This window comes from Chanodichthys erythropterus, chromosome 21 (assembly GCF_024489055.1).
Source record: "Chanodichthys erythropterus isolate Z2021 chromosome 21, ASM2448905v1, whole genome shotgun sequence".
Classification (NCBI taxonomy): domain Eukaryota; kingdom Metazoa; phylum Chordata; class Actinopteri; order Cypriniformes; family Xenocyprididae; genus Chanodichthys; species Chanodichthys erythropterus.
In genome coordinates this window covers 7,989,658-8,009,714 of record NC_090241.1, presented here as the reverse complement: position 1 = coordinate 8,009,714, position 20,057 = coordinate 7,989,658, and the positions used below count along the sequence as shown (strand labels likewise).

At 36.9% G+C, this 20,057-nt stretch overlaps 1 protein-coding gene across 12 annotated transcripts in view; it reads right to left on the bottom strand.

Moving 5' to 3' along the window:
• The window catches only part of nbeal1 (neurobeachin-like 1), a 72,396-nt gene that overhangs the window by 16,564 nt on the left and 35,775 nt on the right, over positions 1-20,057 (bottom strand). For 7 of the 12 annotated variants that reach the window (XM_067372953.1, XM_067372947.1, XM_067372956.1 and 4 more), the window contains 25 exons: positions 19,625-20,011; positions 18,515-18,604; positions 18,218-18,392; positions 17,093-17,226; positions 16,847-17,006; positions 16,533-16,635; positions 15,914-16,070; positions 14,149-14,307; positions 13,059-13,218; positions 12,264-12,352; positions 11,329-11,877; positions 10,057-10,232; positions 9,041-9,329; positions 7,352-7,663; positions 7,050-7,199; positions 6,424-6,581; positions 6,109-6,233; positions 5,888-6,011; positions 5,035-5,183; positions 4,272-4,405; positions 2,328-2,441; positions 2,137-2,232; positions 1,910-2,034; positions 853-993; positions 287-417 (listed from right to left, as the gene is read on the bottom strand). In XM_067372953.1, the coding sequence (XP_067229054.1) occupies positions 287-417; positions 853-993; positions 1,910-2,034; positions 2,137-2,232; positions 2,328-2,441; positions 4,272-4,405; positions 5,035-5,183; positions 5,888-6,011; positions 6,109-6,233; positions 6,424-6,581; positions 7,050-7,199; positions 7,352-7,663; positions 9,041-9,329; positions 10,057-10,232; positions 11,329-11,877; positions 12,264-12,352; positions 13,059-13,218; positions 14,149-14,307; positions 15,914-16,070; positions 16,533-16,635; positions 16,847-17,006; positions 17,093-17,226; positions 18,218-18,392; positions 18,515-18,604; positions 19,625-20,011 (4,387 nt within the window). The remainder of the gene's footprint in view (positions 1-286; positions 418-852; positions 994-1,909; positions 2,035-2,136; positions 2,233-2,327; positions 2,442-4,271; positions 4,406-5,034; positions 5,184-5,887; positions 6,012-6,108; positions 6,234-6,423; positions 6,582-7,049; positions 7,200-7,351; positions 7,664-9,040; positions 9,330-10,056; positions 10,233-11,328; positions 11,878-12,263; positions 12,353-13,058; positions 13,219-14,148; positions 14,308-15,913; positions 16,071-16,532; positions 16,636-16,846; positions 17,007-17,092; positions 17,227-18,217; positions 18,393-18,514; positions 18,605-19,624; positions 20,012-20,057) is intronic. The other 5 variants (XM_067372954.1, XM_067372955.1, XM_067372960.1 and 2 more) reach the window with 1 other exon arrangement.

The following is a 20,057-nucleotide window of genomic DNA, read 5'->3' as shown; positions in this document are numbered from 1 at the left end:
CTAGTGCACTTGCCATTATGTTTACGCATTAGGTCAATAGGCGGAGAGCAGGCGGTCTATTGTGGCTGTTCAAACACATTCAGCCACATGAGTGTTTCCACTATGAAAGCAATCCAGTCTAACTACCTCTAGAAGTGGTAGAAAGTGGACAAGCTCAAAATGTTTTAGACTCCGTTTACGCCTGTATTTAGCGTCGTCCACCTGATCCGATCGACCAAAACGCATCTTTATACCAAGTGTAAACGGGCAGTGCATAAGAAACATTTACTCTGCTGCTTCTGCTCACCATTCTGGTTCTCCAAGAACTCCGGGAAGTAAAAGAATTCTGGAATGAGCTCTTTGACATCATTGGGATTGTCCATGAGGGTCTGCCAGGTAGCAGGAATGGAGTGAAACTGACGGTCAGCACAGTCAAACCTGCCACAGACAGTAAAAACAACAACAGATCAACTTTATTCATTTGATGGAAAACAGCATTTTGCAAAGGTATGTTTTAAAATGTTTTAAGCACAAATACATATGACCGCCCATATTTAAATATCAATTAATCATAACAGAGGCCAATCTTAAAGGTACAGTAGCAAAAACAGGCTGTTTAATTCTAAGGATCAGAGAGTGAGAGTGGAAAATGGTCAAGAAAAACTAAACCAATCCTGATTTTAGTGCAAGAAAACTTTATTAACAGTTTACTATAAGTGGACTTCAGGGAAGATCTTAGATTACAAGGCCTTTAAATAAATTTCACTTCAGAAGATAGTTGTGATTTGGTTGACAAAAGACACAATAGAATGGAAAGATAAACACTGACAAATAATAAAACGGCAAAAAGAAGTCAAAGCAGACAAGAATTACCTGCCGCTCTGCAGCTGGATGTGCAGGGATGTGAATGGTTCGACTCTGATGAGGTAATGCATGACTCCAGCGGCGTTCGAGTAGTGCGTGCCGTAGTGGAAGCGGTCTATGGTGCCCGTGGGGTCTTCAAAACTCTCATATCTGCAGATCATTTACAACCACATTTATCAATTGCATTTATTGCTGCCACAAAGTCAACTTTTCCAAAACCTAGTGAGCTGCTTCACTGTCCAAATAGGAAACTTCCTTCTAATACAAGCACCATACAACTGAAAAAGAACCTAATAAGTGACTGAGAACACCATAAGAGACCAGTGTTTTACAGTTAAAACTACAACTAACACTAAATCGATGAAAAATAGTTTTCGGTAACTAAAAAAAGCTGAAATAAAATATAAATCTTAAACTAAACACTTAAACTGAAATTGAATTGAAGTACTAAAATTATTAAATTGAAGTACTAAAAACATGAAATAAAAAACTTTTTATATTTGAAAATATTCAAATATAAAATAACACTAAGAGTCTTGATGCTTAAAGTTGATTCCAATAGTTTACAGTTAATATGCTGCTAAGCTAATGACACACACAATACATTTTCCTCACAATGCATTCTGGGATTGCATTATCTGTGAAGGATACATGCTGCTGACCCAAAGAAGATAAAATAAAACTGAAATTTTGCAGCCTACTATTTGGTAAAGCATTCAGAGCGGGACCAACCAAACCATTGATAACTAAAAATGTTGCCTATGTAGGCATCTTACTAGGGTTTGGAGCAGTGTTGTTATTGTTAACTAAAACTGACTGTACTATTACAAATCATTTTCGTTAATTGAAATTAAGCTGAAATAAAATATAAATATTAAATGAAAAAAGTAAACTTAAAATATATAAAAATAAAAAATATTAATAAGTACTATAATAGTATATAAACAACACCGGTTTGTAACAGAATTACAGATTAAACAGTGCAGCCTGCAGTGAACACAGACTTCTATCTAAGTAAATATGATCTGTTAAGACTGAGAGACATAAACGTAAGACAGAAACACACTTCTCTCTGACGGCTTTGGCATTCCTCTCGTTGAGCACGGCTACAGGTTTGGAGAGATCTCTGAACACCCGCGGATCGGACAGATCCAGCTCCTCTGACGTATAATCCGACAGGATCCAGGGGAACTAAAACACCATGTTAGATCATTTAGGTAATGAAAAAAACCTGACGTGTGACCATACTGCAGTTCAAACAGAATCCAGAGCGGGTGTGTAAATGTCACTCACCACAGGATACTGAGCCAGATCATTATACGTCCTTCCTGCTATGGTGTTCAACTGCATCAGGTAGTCAAAGTTTGAGATCTCCCTGTTCACCCATTTCTGATGACAGAGAGAAGTGCAAGTAAGTACTTGATCAGCTCTAAACCTTCAGTGTTTCAAGTGAATCAAATCCCTAAACTGAGTGATCTTCATACGTCTGCAGTGACCTGTGTGAGTCCAGAAGCTTTGAGCAGCTCCTGCGGTGAGTGAGTGGCATGAAGAGAGAGAGATCGCAGCAGCAGCATCCGACTGTACACTTTATTACGCACCTGTCAATCAAACCCAGAAACAACAAATTACAAGAGACTGAATAATAGAAGGTGGGAAAGTTGACAAATAATAATGGGTCTCATTCACTAACGTACGCACACATTTGTGCGTGAAATCTGTGTATGAACATTTTCACAAACAAATCGTGATTCTTTCGTATGAAAATATATTCAAATTTTATGAAAAAATGTAGAAACATGCAAAAAAAAAAAAAAAATCACATACTTTATATGCAGATATTTTTGTTATAGCTCAACAAAGCTGGTTATTAGGTTTCTCTGCCAAAACGTGGATATGTACAGCTGGTTAAAGAGGGATCTGTAATCTGGTTCTCTACAAACTGTATTTTTTTTTGTGTTTGAACTGATTTTGAGGATGTAATACTTGGCATTGCGTGAGGATCTTAGTGAGCATATGCTTTTAGTCGCATCGTTACAGAGTGTCATGTTTGCTGAGAGCGACGAAAGGCAAGATTGTGAGGACAGCTATTGTATAGAGAAGGTTTGGGCATATTTTAGCAAATTACTAACCTTGGGCAAGTGGCCCATTTAGAATACTACAGATTCATTAATATCACAATGAGGTTCAGAACAAATTCATGTGCATGTGTTAGGAGAAAAATAGAAGTTCTCCAGTGTGCAAAAGTACAAAGAATTCACACAATTATTAGTGAATGAGACCCAATGAGTGGGTCTCATTCATGAAACACGAGCAGAACGAATTTTTGTGTAAATCGTGTGTAAAGTGATTCTGGCGTAAATTTTCGGATTCATTAAAATATTAGTATTTTCCAAATGTTAGTTGGTACGAAAGAAATCTACACCTGCTCCCAGCCACGCATAAATAGTGCGTTTAACATCCGAACGTTTTGCTCATTAATAAGGCTGCATTTTAATATACCTTAATAAGGTACATACAGTATTTACACAGCATTTTGAAAAAATATTATATATAGTAATTACATACGTTTTTTCTTTTTACTTTTATTGTGAGAGCCAGTAATAGCATCTGCAAACGGAGCACTTTAATCAAATAATTAATTGATTTCAACAGGGCTGGGCAAACTAATGGCCCCTTAACTGTTATGGAAATTGTTTCCTATAAAATGGCCAAAATCCTTAAATTGGTGTCATAATATGATGCCCATATATAGTTGTCAGTCGGATTTAATGGGCAGGATTTTTGGTAATTGAGAATGAGCGTGCACGCGCGTCCCATTTACGACTGATTGGAATTCATTAACACACACTCACATATTTCACTATCACTTCTGACGTTTACGAAGTATTTGTGAATCAGGAGAAGAGTTTTCGGGAAGGTCTCTTTACGCGCAAATCACTCACATATTTACTCGTATATTTACCAATGTTTCATGAATGAGACCCAGTGTGTTTACACATAAAACAATTATACAACAGTTTTAAACAATTGCATGCAACATTACATTAACTCATTACATAGGAAAAAGAGAAATAAGATGAGACACTTGCTTAGTCACCATGAAACCATTTTTTAGTGTTAATTATAAAAGATTTATCCATGCACATCATTATATATTTTTTTCATGTGCCTCGATCTATAATAATAATAACTTCCCCTCCCTCTTGCAGCAACATCACTTCTCTGATGAAGCGTTTATTGGCGTGAGGGCAGGGCAACCTGTCACTCACATGACATGAGATTGACCAATAGCAAACTATGACCATCCAATCAATTCCCCATCGACAAAATCAAGTTCCACCCAACTTTTTTCACTTGGATATAAATCACAATAGAGAAGAAAAGATTATCGCAACTTCCGTTTTATGATGACTTGAAAGATTTCTGACCTCCTTCTTGAAGTTCAGGAAGTAGTTGGTCTGGTCGATGAGAAAGATCTCTAATGCAGAGCGTCGGAGGTTGTATCTGCGCAGGTGGATCTCTCTGATCTGAGATAGAGGCCATTTAAAGTCTTGACCTACACCTGAAAATGGAGAACATCAATATCATCTCTTTCCTCACATAAGCCGCTTTTCCACCGAAAATACCCGGAACAATTTGTCCCAGGAACGTTTTTTCCCCCAGACCTGTTGCTGTCTACGTTTCCATCGTGGTCTAAAGTACCATGAAGATTAAGTCCGATGATGTAGGACTACGCGTGACTTTCCTGTTCCCGCTGGATTTCGTCATCCGCATACAAGCTTAATAAAGCCTGAACCTCGTTGTCGGTTCATCGGTTGTTGTTTTTTTAACTCCATTGTTGATAACAATTTCGAATAGCAAACAACTCTTACTGCATGCACCGCAACAGACTTTTAATAATGGATGTTGAAATAAAATGCTGTATGGATTCAACCAATCAAAATGCTGCGTGAACTCAACCAATCAGCATGTTCAGCGCCAAGTCCCACCCCTGAAAGTTCCTGAACTTTGAAAAAGTACTACCTTTTGAGCAGGGACTTTCTGAGGGGCAAATTGTTACCCAGAACTTCTTTGGTTCCTGCAGTCGAAACACACCAAGTACCACCCCAATGTCCATAGTTCCTGGAGAAATTTCTGCGGTGGAAAAGCGGCTATTCATGACCTTTGACCTTCACACTGCACTTTCCTCACCTTCCTCTTTCTCTGCGCTGCTGTCATAAAAGTAGATGTGCTGTGTGGTGAGCTCAAGACGACCCGGATAGACGTCTACTACTGTGACCAACTCACAGTCTTCTGAGATCACCAACTTCTCCTTTTGACCCGCCTCTTCTGAATCAGCCCTTAGAGAATGACAGCGAGCGTGTTTACAAATGAACAGTTTTGTACAGCAAAGACACAATAAATAGATCAAAAGTTACAGTAAAGACTTTAATAATGTTACAAAAATATTTTTAATTCAAATAAATTCTGTTCTTTTGAACTTTTTTAACAAAAATATGAAGCAGCTCAACTGTTAACAATAATAATTTATTCTAAACAATCATGTGACACTGAAAACGAGTATTGATGTCATCAAAGCTGAATTTTTAGCAAGAATAAATTACATTTTAAAATATATTCAAACAGAAAAAAAGTTATTTTAAATTGGAATATTACACATTAACAATCTTTAAAAAACTTTTTAAAAATCTTATAGACCCCAAACTTTTGAATAGTAGTGAACATACAAATCCATAAATTGACAAATGCAAGAAAATCACCTTGACATGATAATGTCAAAATGTAAACAGACTAAGCTGTTTAAACAGAAAATGCATTTATATGCAAAGAGCAACAAATGCATTTACATGCAAAGAGCAAAAATAATTGTATCATATATTTTTTTAAGTAAAAATGTACAGATTTAAGAACAGTATTCAAGGTGTTTCCACTAGATTGCACATTTCTTTTTCTCTGTCCATCTCCAATTATTGAGTAAAAGTGTGTTTCTGTATTGAGCTCCAGTAATTGGCTTTTGCTCTTGTCCATCTAAACTCAAACTCACTGATTGGCCGATGCAGGATCCTCCTCCAGGAGTTCCAGGATGTCATCCTCCAGATCACTGACCTTCACCTGCTTCACCGCCTCTAACAACAGTGACTCAGCATTTACCTGCTGGTGCTGCACACCTGAGGTAACACACAAAACCAGTTATTTCTCCAAATGCCAGTCACAAGATTCATAAAAAGTTCGAGGTGACCATCTTTATATGCGTGTATGTCTTACCCAGGTTGTCTCTCAAGGCACTGGCTTCCCTGTGGGGGTCAAAGTTGTAATTCCGCACGAGTTTGAGTCGCATACGGGAGTAGTTCTCAGCGCTAGAGAGCTTCCAGTGTATGTCCTTCTGCTGCCTGCCAAACAAAAACAGCTGCCTTACAGACCACTTTTTTTTTTTTTTTTTTTTAATAGCCAATAGTTTTTAGTTTGTTACACACTGGGAAGACCACATTTGATTAATCTTTTAAATTTATACACGTACATCTGCACAAACAGAATCCACTGCTGATTTCAGCAACATCTACACACAGAAATAACACTCACTTGTCCACCCAGGGTCCTCTTTCACAGAAGAGTCCTCTACGCGCTGCCCTCCACTGCCTGAGGATGGCGCTGTTTTGCGTGTGGATTTGTTTCAGCATGCTGTTGTACCTAAGGTTCTCCTGACGCCCTCGACGACTGAATGGTTCCACAAATTGCTCCTAAAGATTTTTGAGAATAATTAAAATGTTTGCGAATGTCTGATAGCCATTAAATTCTGCATTAAATTTGAAGGGAAATTCTATTCTCTGCCTTTCAAACATTTGGAATTGGTGAGATTTCTTTAAAATATTTTAAAAGAAGTCTCTTATGCTTACCAAGGCTGAATTTATTTGATCAAAAATACAGTAAAAAACGTAATAGTTGGAAATATTATTACAATTTAAAATAACTGTTTTCTATTGTAATATATTTTGTGTCACATGATCCTTCAGATATCATTCTAATATGATGATTTGCTGCTCAAGAAACATTTCTTATTATTATCAATGTTGAAAACAGTTGTGTTGCTTAATATTTTTGTGGAAACTGATATACATTTTTTTTTATTATTTCTTTACTAGCTAGGAAGTTCAATAGAACAGCATTTCTTTGAAACAGAAATCTATGAAAAAAAAACTTGTGTGTACCTGAAAGCGTATCTTGCTCTCTCCTCTCTCTCTGTCCCTGCGGTGCAGATTGAGCATGAACGCCTCATAACATTCCTTCCAAAAGAGGGCCATGTTCTCATGACCCTGACTGAACGTCTCGATCTCATACTGCTTCATGTAGGGTATAATCTGAAGAAACAAACAAAATTTACATTTACAAACTACAGGGGGCAATGAAGCGCATACTACTTGAAATAGAATATAATAAATCAACCAGCATGAAATTACAATTAACCGCATATACTGTAGTAATATATTTATCCAAATATATATCCTCTCACATATTTATCCAAATAGACCCTCCACTCTGGGGAGCTGCAGTACAGCTGGAAATCTTCAAAGAATGACGGACTTCCATTGGTGTCGGGAAGGGAAGGGAGGTGCAGCTCCATGTACAAGAGTTTGTGGACTTTAGACAGGAGGGTACGGAGAAGAGGCACTAAAAATGAGTAGGTCTCCTCCGTACGTTCCTCGCCCACGGAGCGCCTTAGGATTCCCTCCACCCGGCCCAGAAGGTAACAGGCCTCATCCTGAGAGTCCACCGTCTTCGTTTGTAAGATGCCATTCAGTTTGGCCGTAGCCATGGCACACACCTGCCGGAAATAAAGAACAAATAGAGTGAATAAATTCTAAAATTTTTAGTATCAGATATTGGTATTGGAGTATGTTTATGAGTACTAATACCTTTCAAAAAATTGGGGTCGTAAGACAAAAGTTTGCATATGTGTTTAGATCATATTTAAAGGTGCCATCGAATGTTTTTTTTTTACAAGATGTAATATAAGTCTAAGGTGTCCCCTGAATGTGTCTGAAGTTTCAGCTCAAAATGCCCCATAGATTTTTTTAACTGCCTATTTTGGGGCATAATTAGAAATGCGCCAATTCAGGGCTGCGGCCCCTTTAATTGTTCGCGCTCTCCGCCCCCGCCCCAGAGCTCTTGACTCTATCATTGCATAAACAAAGTTTACACAGCTATTATAACCCTCAAAATGGATCTTTACAAAGTGTTCGTCATGCAGCATGTCTAATCACGTAAGTACAGTGTTTATTTGGATGTTTACATTTGATTCTGAATGAGTTTGAGGCTGTGCTCCGTGGCTAAAGCTAACATTACACACTGTTGGAGAGATTTATAAAGAATGAAGTTGTGTTTATGCATTATACAGACTGCAAGTGTTTAAAAATGAAAATAGCGACGTCTCTTCTCCATGAATACAGTAAGAAACGATGGTAACTCTAACCACATTTAACAGTACATTAGCAACATGCTAACAAAACATTTGGAAAGACAATTTACAAATATCACTAAAAATATCATGATATTATGGATCATGTCAGTTATTATCGCTCCATCTGCCATTTTCCGCTATTGTTCTTGCTTGCTTACCTATCTGTCTGTTGATTAACCTGTGCAGATCCAGATGTTACTGGCTGCCCTTGTCTAATGCCTTTCATAACGTTGGGAACATGGGCTGGCATATGCAAATATTTGGGGCGTACACTCTGACTGTTACATAACAGTCGGTGTTATGTTGAGATTAGCCTGTTCTTCGGAGGTCTTTTAAACAAATGAGATTTATATAAGAAGGAGGAAACAATGGAGTTTGAGACTCACTGTATGTCATTTCCATGTACTGAACTCTTGTTATTTGACTATGCCAAGATAAATTAAATTTTTCATTCGAGGGCACCTTTAATATCAGCTAACACTTTATTTTGATGCTCCCAACAGATATTCTACTGACTTTATAAGTAACTTTGCAACTGCATGTCAACTTATTCTACAAACCCAGACCCTAACAGTCTACTAATACTCAAATGAGAGTTAGTTGACATGTAGTTGCAAAGTTACTTATAGTTAGTACAATGTCTAAAGTGGACTATCAAAATAAAGTGTAACTGAAGATTGTGTACAACAGGTTTTTTTCAGCAAAGTTTTGATCACAGGTAATAGACTTATGAGCTCTCACCTGCGGATCTTCCTGAGCCATGAACCCGAGCAGCAGCCGTAGCCCCACCTGAGACAGCTGGAGCCACTGCGTCCCTGAGGCATACCACACCATCAGCCCATCCATCAGAGTCACCGTCTCCTCCAGAACCTTCTCAGTCCATAGGGCGGGATTCACCAGACCCTCAGCCTGCAGGAAGTCCTGCACCACGTGCAGCAGACGCACTGCATTCTCCGTGTGCTGCGGCAGCGTGGCCGTCGTCGCCTCTCGGTTGTCCGTTACGGCCCATTCCAACATCCTCTCCATCAGACTGGAGAGAAAGAGGTTAGCAAATGTAATAAAGGTCCGCTCACATCTAACTATAACAATAAAGACATAGTTCTAAATTATAATTAAATACAAAAGGATAGCAGAGTCCACATCTGAACTACAGTATAGTGATAACGGCACAGAGAAACTATATAACTGGAATAAAACAGCTTGTAAACAATGTTATGTAACGTTACATGTACCTCAGGAAAGCCATTCAATGTCCATAAAGTTGTTAGTCAGCTAGAAAAAAAAAAATCTAGAGAAGAGCATTTTGTGAAAGTAGTCAACATTTGTAGTGGATCAAAACCTTTCATCAAAATCTTCTTCTTAGGACAACTTTGATGAACTTTTTTGATCCACTTCAAAAGTTGACTACTGTATATGCACAATACTACATCATTATATTTTTACTTCATTATTTAATGTGTGTTTGAATAAATCTGTCATGACAGATTTGATTACAGCCACCATTTAACAAATTTGGGAGTTTAGATAATTATATTTATTATTTTCAATAAATAGTTGATATAAAAACTGCCTTATGTGCAATTAAAATGTTTATATACAACTTTTTATGTGAGTGTTGATTATTAAATAAATTAAATTAATTAATTGATTATTAAATAAAGTTTTTATATATATATATATATATATATATATAATAAAAACTTTCATTTTGATTTGGTTTCTTTAAACAAAGAAACAAACTTGAGCTGTAGTCTCACCTGAGCTTGATGTGGTCGACAGGCAGCAACAGCTCATTGGCAGTGCCTAGTTTGGTGAGCGCAGAGAACACCTGACCCCTTTCCAGCCAGGCAGCATCATCTGACCCCTCCACGCCTCTCCACATGACATTCAACACGATCTCTAACACCAGACGAGCCAACTCCTCCTCCGTACGCTGGGTGGCAAGAGAGAGGCTTAAATCAATCAATCAGTCTTATTTGAAATGAAAAGACATTGGCTCTGGCTAAAAAAATTTGGTAACACTTTAGTTTAGGGTCCAATTCTCACTATTAACTAGTTGCTTATTAACATACATATTACTAATATATTGGCTGTTTATTAGTACTTATAAAGCACATATTAATGCCTTATTCTGCATGACCTTATTCTACATCCCTTAATCCCAATACCTAAACTTAAACACTACCTAAGCAGTTATTAGGAGTTTATTGAGGCAAAAGTCGTAGTTAATTGTCTTTGTGAGAATTGGACCCTAATCTAAAGTGTGATCGAATTTTTTTATTGACATAAAAGCTCATAAAGTGTAAACCTACTAAGTCCTTCACTTTATATATTTCAATTTTATTTAAATATAAAGTCTCTTATGCCCAACAAAGCTGCATTTCTTTGATCAAAAATACAGTAAAACAGTAGTATTGTAAAATAATTATTAATGTTGGAATCAGTTGTGCTGCTTAATACTTTTGTGGAAACTGTGACTTTTCTCAGGATTCTTTGATGAATAGAAAGTTTAAAAAAAAAATGCATTTATTTAATAATATTTTGTAAATGTCTTTACTGTCACTTTTTATCAACTTGAGTCCTTGCTCAATAAAAATATTATTATGAACAGTAGTGTAAATTATAATGCTAGTGTAAATGTTATAGTGACTTTACGGTAAGAAAAATATTTAATAAAATGGCGAAAACAGCAATATGATAAAAAACATCAATGCTTAATAAAAATTATGTATTAATATTAATCACTGGAATACACCACCATTCTGCCAAGTAAATTAGTTAATCACCCTGTAACAACTTGGTACATTAATACAGAATGTGCAGTCAAGGGTGTACAGATTTTATAATGACTTTCAATGTGACTCATCTATAAATTCTGTTTTAGAATCACATGACACCTTCATTATAATACTTATTATCAGGTACTTCTCTTGTTGAGAACATACAGAGGGTGAAAAATGACAACAGTGTTTGTACGAGGAAGTGATAAATGCTCCACTCAGAAACACAGATCAGATCTCTAGACTTACCTCGCTGTTAAAAGACTCTCCCAGGGACACATTGTCACTGAACAGGAAGTTGTCATCATTCAGAGAGGAAGCTCCAAGGAAAGGCTTAGCATTCTCCAGAGGAGAAGGCGTGCTAGGCATGCTACCAGGAGTCTGACTGCCGCTGTCCCCGTGATCAAACAGATGCACATGGGAAAGGTCCAAACTCAAAACTTTCCCGCCCCAGGCTTTGGGTGTCGGCGCGTCCCCTGGTGTCTCGGAGAGAGACATCAGGTCTCCGTTGTCCAGGCTGTCTATTGACCTGCTGTCTGAGACGCTGTCTCGCTCTTCGTTTAGCCTTCCAACGCCGTCTTCGAGAGTCCTGCGTTCCAGAGGAGGCTCCAGGCGGTTTGCTCCAGTGCTGCGACTCAGCTCAAAACTCCCCAGGCTGGCTGCGTCACCACGGCCCGAACTGGAACCTCCATCGCTCCCGGGGCTCCGGACGAGCAAACGCATTAGAGTGCCCTGCCAACACATCTGCTTGGAAATCTGCAGCGCTGCATCTTGCTGAGACTGCAACAGCGCATACAGCTGTGGGGAATAGGAAAAAATAAAAAGTGTATATAAGTTGATAATCTTAATCAAATTCACGTTTTTATTTTAGTTAAAGGGAAGTTCACCCCAAAAATTAAAATGATGTTCCATGCATGAAGGAAAGATTTTCCAGAAAAAAAAAAAAAACTTTTGGTTGTTTCTTCACACAAAGCAATCACTTGGCTTCAAATGCCTTAATAGATATCTCATGAATCATATGGATTATTTGTTGTCTATAGTGTATTTTGTCCTTTTATATGGTAAAGCAACAATTTTGAAAAAAGAAACTTTGTGCTCTATTGAAAAAAAATAACACTTTTTTGATTTCAATAAAACTAATAACTGTGATATCTATATGTGAGAAATGAAGAAAGTGCTCTAACCCTCTTGCATATGGTCAGGCGAACACTGGGCCCAGCTTTATGGGTCAGCTGGACCACAGCCATCAGATCTTTATAGTTCACCACAGTATCTAGAGGACAAAGTCAAAAAGACAAAAAGGAGGGCATAAGGAAAAACAACATTTCACATAACAAATTAAGTGTGGCCTTATTAATAAATTGCATTCTCTATATAAACTACATGTGCTTAGATAAGTGAAAATAATAAAATTCATATAAATAAATAATATTCATATAAATATATAATAATGATTACTATTTTTATTACATTACAAATTTTAGATTCAACACAGATTATGCATTTGCTTTGAAAATATGTAAATTATGGTTACACTTTAAATCGATAGTCCACTTTAGAGATTCTACTAACTATAAGTAACTTTGTAACTACATGTCAACTAACTCTCATTACAGTATTAGTAGACTGTCTGCTTAATATCTGCTAACACTTTATTTTGAACAGATATTCTACTAACTAAAAGTAACGTCAACTTATTTTTACTAACCCGAGCCTTAACTCAGAGTTAGTTGACATGTAGTTGCAAATTAATGATAGTTAGGTGACATGTGGTTGCGGAGTTCCTTATAGTTAGTCTTATTTGATTAGACATTCTACTATCAAAATAGTATAACCTAATTTATTTTCCTATTTTTATTTTGCCACCAAAACATTTTTCATTAATATTTGAATCACCCAGGCCTAGCAAGGACTTGAGCTCTTATCAGAGTATGTGCTGAGTCAGGTGGTGGGTGGATTAGAGTGTTAATCAGACTGACCAGTAGACAGCACTTGGTGAAGGAGGCACTTGATGAGGGTGGAAGTGAGGTGCAGGTCAGAGAACAGCAGGCTGAGGCCGGAGTATCCCACATCCCTCAAGCGCAACCTCTGTTTGCTCTTCTCATACACGCGGTCACACTTCAGCATCCGCTCAAACACCTGCAGAAACACACACAGAGTTTGGACTAAAGTAGCAGTTTAAAATTAGCAATGTACATACTAATACCTCAGTCTCAACTTTTAAATTTAAATTTAACACTAATTTACTTGATTCTCAAATATTATAAAATGCAATATGCATTACATAAACCATATTTATAGTTGCTGAGCATTCAAATGAATGAATGTATATAAATCAATATATATTTGAATCAAAGTTCTGACTTTTCAAACTATTAGAATGAACATTAAAGTCACAGTGAAATCAAAACTGACTTGATTTTTTTTAATTCATGTGCCCTCATAATCTTTAATTAAAATAACTTTCCCTCCCTCTTGCAGTGAAATCTCTTCTCTTCTCTGATGCTGTGTTTACTGGCGCAACCTGTCACTCACATGAGATCGACCAATGGCAAACAACCACCCAAACAATAGAAAAAATCAAGTCCTGCCCTACATATTTTCTTGTTGAAGAAGCCGCTTCACTCAGATATACATCACAATAGGGAAAATATCATTTTGCAACAATTTAACGAATGTGCATTCTACTGCAATGCAGTTGTTAAGGTACTCTGAGTGTTTTTAGAGTGATCTGGGTGGTTACTAGGTGGCTGATATTCAGACCAATTCAAAAGAACCAACCACTGTTCTGATATTCTGGTCTCTAGATATGCTCAGCTCTCTTCTTCAGGCTAAGTCTATGGGATTTGTGTTCCTGTTTTATTGTCCGCAAGGCTAATATTATAAGTCTGAATGCTTAGAAGTGTAACAGTATGACTTTAGGTTTCATTTGTAGAAAAAGTGATGCAAATAAGTTAGCATTTTTTTTTTTAAAGATTTCCAACCCCAAGCATGAGAAGCAAACACCTCTGATAATAATGGTCACTGATGACCAAGCTGCATCCGCAATGCTCAGAGTATTAAGTGCACCTTGAAGACGAGCTCTCGGAGACGGTCAGAGTGTTTGTTGTTGAGCAGCAGTGCATAGCAGGAGTCAGCTGCTCCCGGTTCGAACAGCAGCAGGAAGAGCTGGTCCCGCGCCGCGCTGGTCTGCAGCAGAGTCAACAGCAGCTCCAAGATCCCACACAGCTAAAACATAGCACAGTCGCTGAGACACAACATTCTGCATTGCATTGATTTCATTTTCATGTTTAGTTAAAGTTTATTGCTAATAAGTGATAAGAGCAGGAGAAACCGGAAGAGACAGCAATTAAATGAATTGGCAGGGTAGTAAATCCAGTTTGTGGTTAAGTACATTGAGGTTTAGAAATAATTAAAATAGAGAAAGACAGAGGACATTTGCTCTACTGATTAGAAAGGGCAGATCAATAACAATAAAAGAGAGTGCTTCTTTCCTGCACACAAACACTCAAGCATCACGTATAACTAAATGATATCTTAAAAGGACAATATGTAATTTTCGCCACTAGAGGTCTCTTATTCAAAACAAAGGCGTAGCTTCATGACGCCGTGAATGACCGTGGAATCAAGGGAGTTGTCGTCTCATGTTCATGTTCATGGATGAGCTAATGTTAATACATAGGTTTTATTAACGTTACTGTGTTATGAATAAGGGTGTGAAAAGAGTCCAGCTGAGCTTTTATTATGCTTATACTGTAGTCGGCCGCTTCCGCTCTTTTCGTTGCATATGCGGGGTAACGCAGCACTGTTTTACATGATTAAAACAATCATACTAAATACGTTTGAGTGTGTTGAAAGCTGTTATAACGTTACTCTGTGCGTTCGCTCGGTAGCTGGTATAAGAGACTTGTTGCACTTTGCAGTAATCTGGATCGATTTTGGAATGTCATTAATAAAAACTGGATGACTTGTGTTGCTGAATGATATTGTGTTGCATCATATATTGTATGCTGGAAAAAGCTCTCTCTGATTATGCTATGTTGGCCACTTGACAAAATAGTGTTGTCTCTGAGGCATGGTAAAAAATTGGTACTTGTGGTAAACCAAACAATAAGACTAACCATGTTGAGCTTTATAACAATAATTTGTTTTCTGTTGATAAATGTATCCAAACAGTTGCTCACCTGTCTAATAAAACACATAATATTAAAGTGTCTTTGGTGTTTCCCTGGTTTCTACAAAAGTAAAACTAGAAATCTAGGGCAATGCGGATATGGGTATGACATCACTGACAAGCGACAAAATGACACAGTCCGTGTCTTGTTTAAAATTGCTGATTTGTCTGGATTTAAACATTGTTGGAAACATTTGGGATAATGTAAGTACACAAGTTTACAAAATATATAACATTGTTCTAGTATCATTCAGGGACAGGCATTAAGGTGGTTTAGATCGTGCCTATCAGACTGTTACCATTTTGTATATTTAAACAGGGAAACATCTAAGATCACAGCAGTAAATTATGGAGTGCCTCAAGGATGTGTGTTAGGCCCTCTGTTATTTTCAATGCTGCCACTTGGTAATATTATAAGAATTTTTAAAAAAATGTTTTGAATGAAGTCTCTTATTGCTTATCAAGGCAACCAAAATGCAGAAAATATCGGCATAGCAATGGAAACTAATTCCACTGCTATGCCAATCTTTTGTGCATTTTTGATTGCCTTGGTAAGCAATAAGAGACTTCTTTCAAAACATTTAAAACAATTTTTTGAATAGGAGTGTACTATTTTCAGCATACTTAATCCAAATTCCAACAATATCTTCCTCTTCTCACCTGTTCCTCATCTCCAATGGCAGCGATGTATCCCAGAATGCTCTGGATCTCGTCTTGGGTGGTCCCCTTGCTGATGTAATACTTCAGAAGGCCACAGAGAGATGCTCTGATTGTCTTAATGTCATCCTCACTCAGATCTGCATCTCTACTTCCAGAACTAGAAAGAAGAGAAAGAGAGAATGGATGAAGTGATGGAAGGAGAAAGAGGCAGTACAGTCATGAGGCGATAACTTCACAGATAGTGATGCACATCCTGATATTGCTGAGTTAGATGCGTTCCTGGGTCAACATATTTTGTTGATCCTGGAACAACATTCTAGTCTGAAAATTTAGTCTTAACCCTATTCTTACCCCCAAACCTAATCCTACCCATACGTTATCCCAAAAATCAGAGGGAAATGATAGATGAATAACACTGATATAGAAGCACCAATTCATGATTTTAAGCCTAAACTTGACATAATCTGTAAACTTGTCCCTCAAATCTGATTGGTTGGTATGAATGTTGTTCCAGGATCAACAAAAATGTTGACCCAGGAACATGTTGAACTCCGCAATATCAGGTTATGCGAAAGTGTCACAGCAGAGGACTGAGGGATTGTGGGAGATGTAGTCTTACCCATAGTAAAGGCGAACTGTATCCAGCAGGAACTGCACTCCATATTTCTTCCTGAACTGCTTTCTGCTGTCTTTGATGACGGTGGACATGTACTGGATGTGACCTTCACCACAGCAAACACATCATGCTCATTACAAAAGTACTCACAAGAGCCTCATGAAATGTACACATCATAACTCCACAATAAAAAGAGTGCAACAGTGACCACCAACTTTTCAATCTTGAATGACAAAATAACCTTTCATAGACTACACGGTTGAGTACACCGTGTATAAGTGCATAGCGCGTCATTTGGGGCACGACAAGAGACTGACCGATGCGCAGGGGGAAATCTCCTTGGTTCCAGATGCTGAAGTTGAACAGCAGGTGTGTGTGGAGCTGCTGCAGGAGCTGCGAGTTCTTCTCATACGTCATCTGCTCAATCAAAAGCTGAACCGCCACCAACACGCTCACGTCCACCAGGAACGCTGGCAACTGCACACAGGCACAGAACGAGACGGGTAAATGAAGACATGCAGAGAGAAAGACTGAGAAATCAAGAGAAAGAGAATCATGGGTACCTTCTGAAGCAGAGCTCCTAATGTGGCCACACCATGTGAGTGAAGAAGTGTTTCCTGGTTTATGGGATGCCGCTGCAGGAAATGCTTGATCACCAGCAAGAACGTCGCCACGAGATTCTTCTCCAGTCTGGCCTCTGAAAAATAAAACATCATATCACAATATTGTCAAGAAATAATAATCAGAAATACAGAAAAGGGGCAAGAGGTAAGATTCTTTAAGATCAGTCACACATTCATTATGTCCACCAACAGCTAGTAACAGTGTTATTTTAGTATTCTTTATATAATATTTAAGTATCCCTATCACATATTTCAGTAATCATCATAAATTAGGTATCATCCTTGAAATTATGTATCTTTCTTAAAACTTAAAAAGCTCAAAATTCTATGTGTGAAAAACATTTTGTAACTGGACATTGCTTTACCATGTTTTAAAACCTTTTATCACAATGTTTATGATATTAACTTCAAATTTGGAACAAAACTTTATTAGACAAACAGCTTTGATTTTCTAACAAATTTAGAGTCCAAATTATTTTGTAAAATATATATTTTATATATAAAATAAGATGGTTCACTGGTCAAATTAGCTTTTATTTTTCGCTTTTCAGTTTTAGAAATGTTATGTGCTTTTGTCATTTTACTAGTTTTTTATATTTCTATTTTGCTTTAATTTATATTTATTTTCAGTTGTGTATATTTATTACAGTTTATTACTAAATTTTTAAGTTTTTTCAAAGTTTCAGCTAATATTTATTTCAGTTTTCTTTCTATTAATATATTTTTTTATAGTTTTAATTAAATAAAATAAAATTTAATATTTAATAAAAAACAAAACAAAACAAAACAAAACAAAACAAAACAAAACAAAAAACAAAATAAAACAAAACAAAATAAAATAAAAAAATAAAATAAAATAAAATAAAATAAAATAAAATAAAATAAAATAAAATAAAATAAAATAAAATAAAATAAAATAAAATAAAATAAAATAAAATAAAATAAATAAAATAATAAATAACCAGAGAGCTAATGGTTATTTAGGGCTAGGAGTGACACTTAAAAATACAATGAAGGAATCGGTTATCAATGTATTAAATCAAACATAAAAATGAATGTGCTCACCTGACGCCCTGTTTGAAGGTAGTATGACCCAGTCTCCTTCAGCGGGTGTGGCTGAGTCAGGGCTGATGAACTCTGACCCCGAGCGGTCAACGTGATGTAAATCAGGGGTTAACAAAGTTAACTGTTCCAAGACTGGAAGTAACACAGGAAGCCCTCCAACACAGTTGATCATGTCCTAAAAAGACGAGAGAGTGTGAGCAGGGAGCAGGTGTTTAAGGAGAAGGAAAGTTACGGAGAGCACTCTCTGACAAAAAAAAAAAAAAAAAAATGAAGGAAGAAAGGGAACAGCAAACATACTTTGATATCCCAGTTGACCACTTTATTTCCTGTCAGGCGACCATGCAGCATATTAGGGGACAAATCCAGACAAATTGGGTTCCGACATGCCTGTATATGGAAGGAAACAACGATTAGACGTTTACATGCTAAATATGAGTAATTTACATTTATGATGTTTCAGAGCAAACACATAAATGAGTGATTCTTTAACTTGAGGCATGTCTCAGCAGGTAATTTTTATTTTTTAAACTAATAAAAACTTTTTTTTGTTATATGAACTTTTTAGCATGCCTTCATCATTTACATTCACTGCTAATCAAAAGTTTGGGTTCAGTAAATTAAATGTTTTTGAAATAAAAGCCTCTTCTGCTCAGCAAGGCTGCATTTGATCAAAACAGTAAAAATGGTAATATTGTGAAATATTATTGCAATTTAAAATGACTGTTTTCTATTTGAATATATTTAAAGTGTAATTTATTCTTGTGATGGCAAAGCTGAATTTTCAGCATCATTACTCCAGTCTTCAGTGTCACATGATCCTTCAGAAATCATTCTAATATGCTGATTTGCTGCTCAAGGAACATTTCTTTTTATTATCAGTGTTGAAAACAGTTGTGCTGCTTAATATTTTTGTGGAAAATGTAATACATTTTTTTCATTTAGGATTCTTTGATGAATAGAAAGTTCAAAAGAACAGCATTTATTTGAAATAAAAATCTTTTGTAACATTATAAATGTTTTTATAAATGTTCATTTTTGATCAATTTAATACATCCTTTCCTAACACTGACCCCAAACTTTTGAATGGTACCCAGACTTTCAATCTTCAAGCATGAAAATTCAACATAAAACAAGACATTACTTTTTAAAACTATAAACATATGCTAATTTAATTTTAATTGTGTGAAAATTATTCATATCAATTTTTAAATTTAAATATTGAAATGTTAAGTTTAAATCCCTCAGACATGGTTTAATTTTTTTTTTTTTTTAGTTAGTGTACTTGTTTACTAAGAAGACAACAGTGACATAAAACATGTAATTTGAAAAGAAAAAGTGAAATATATAGCATATTTTATTGTGCATCATTTCTGTCCTAGGTGACATTGACCTACATGCACATCTCACCTTTGGAGAATAGTGTACCAGAAGTTTAGGTGCCAAGTCTCCAAGTTCAGCTTCTTGACTTTTAAAGGGGGAAATACAGTTTGGTCCTGCGCTACAGAGGGCTTTGACATGACTGGCTTGGAGAGGCTCGTGGAAGACCATGACACTTCCCAACTGCCCTTGCAATGAGGTGGGACTCCCCCACTCGCTGTCCTGAGTCCCGGCGGAAATTAGTTTGGTGACGGATTCAGGTTTGGTACCTAGCAGCCCGCCCCAGCCCGGGAGGATAGCGCCGAAAGACGTGCGTCCAGAGGAATTACCTCCAGAAAATGGAGGATCTGGGATTTGAGAGGGAGGTGGGGTCGTGGTGCGGTGACCCGCTGAACCGATACAGCATGACGTGAAGGCCTGAGAGAAAGTGAGATACAAAGATAAAAGACTGAACAAACACAGA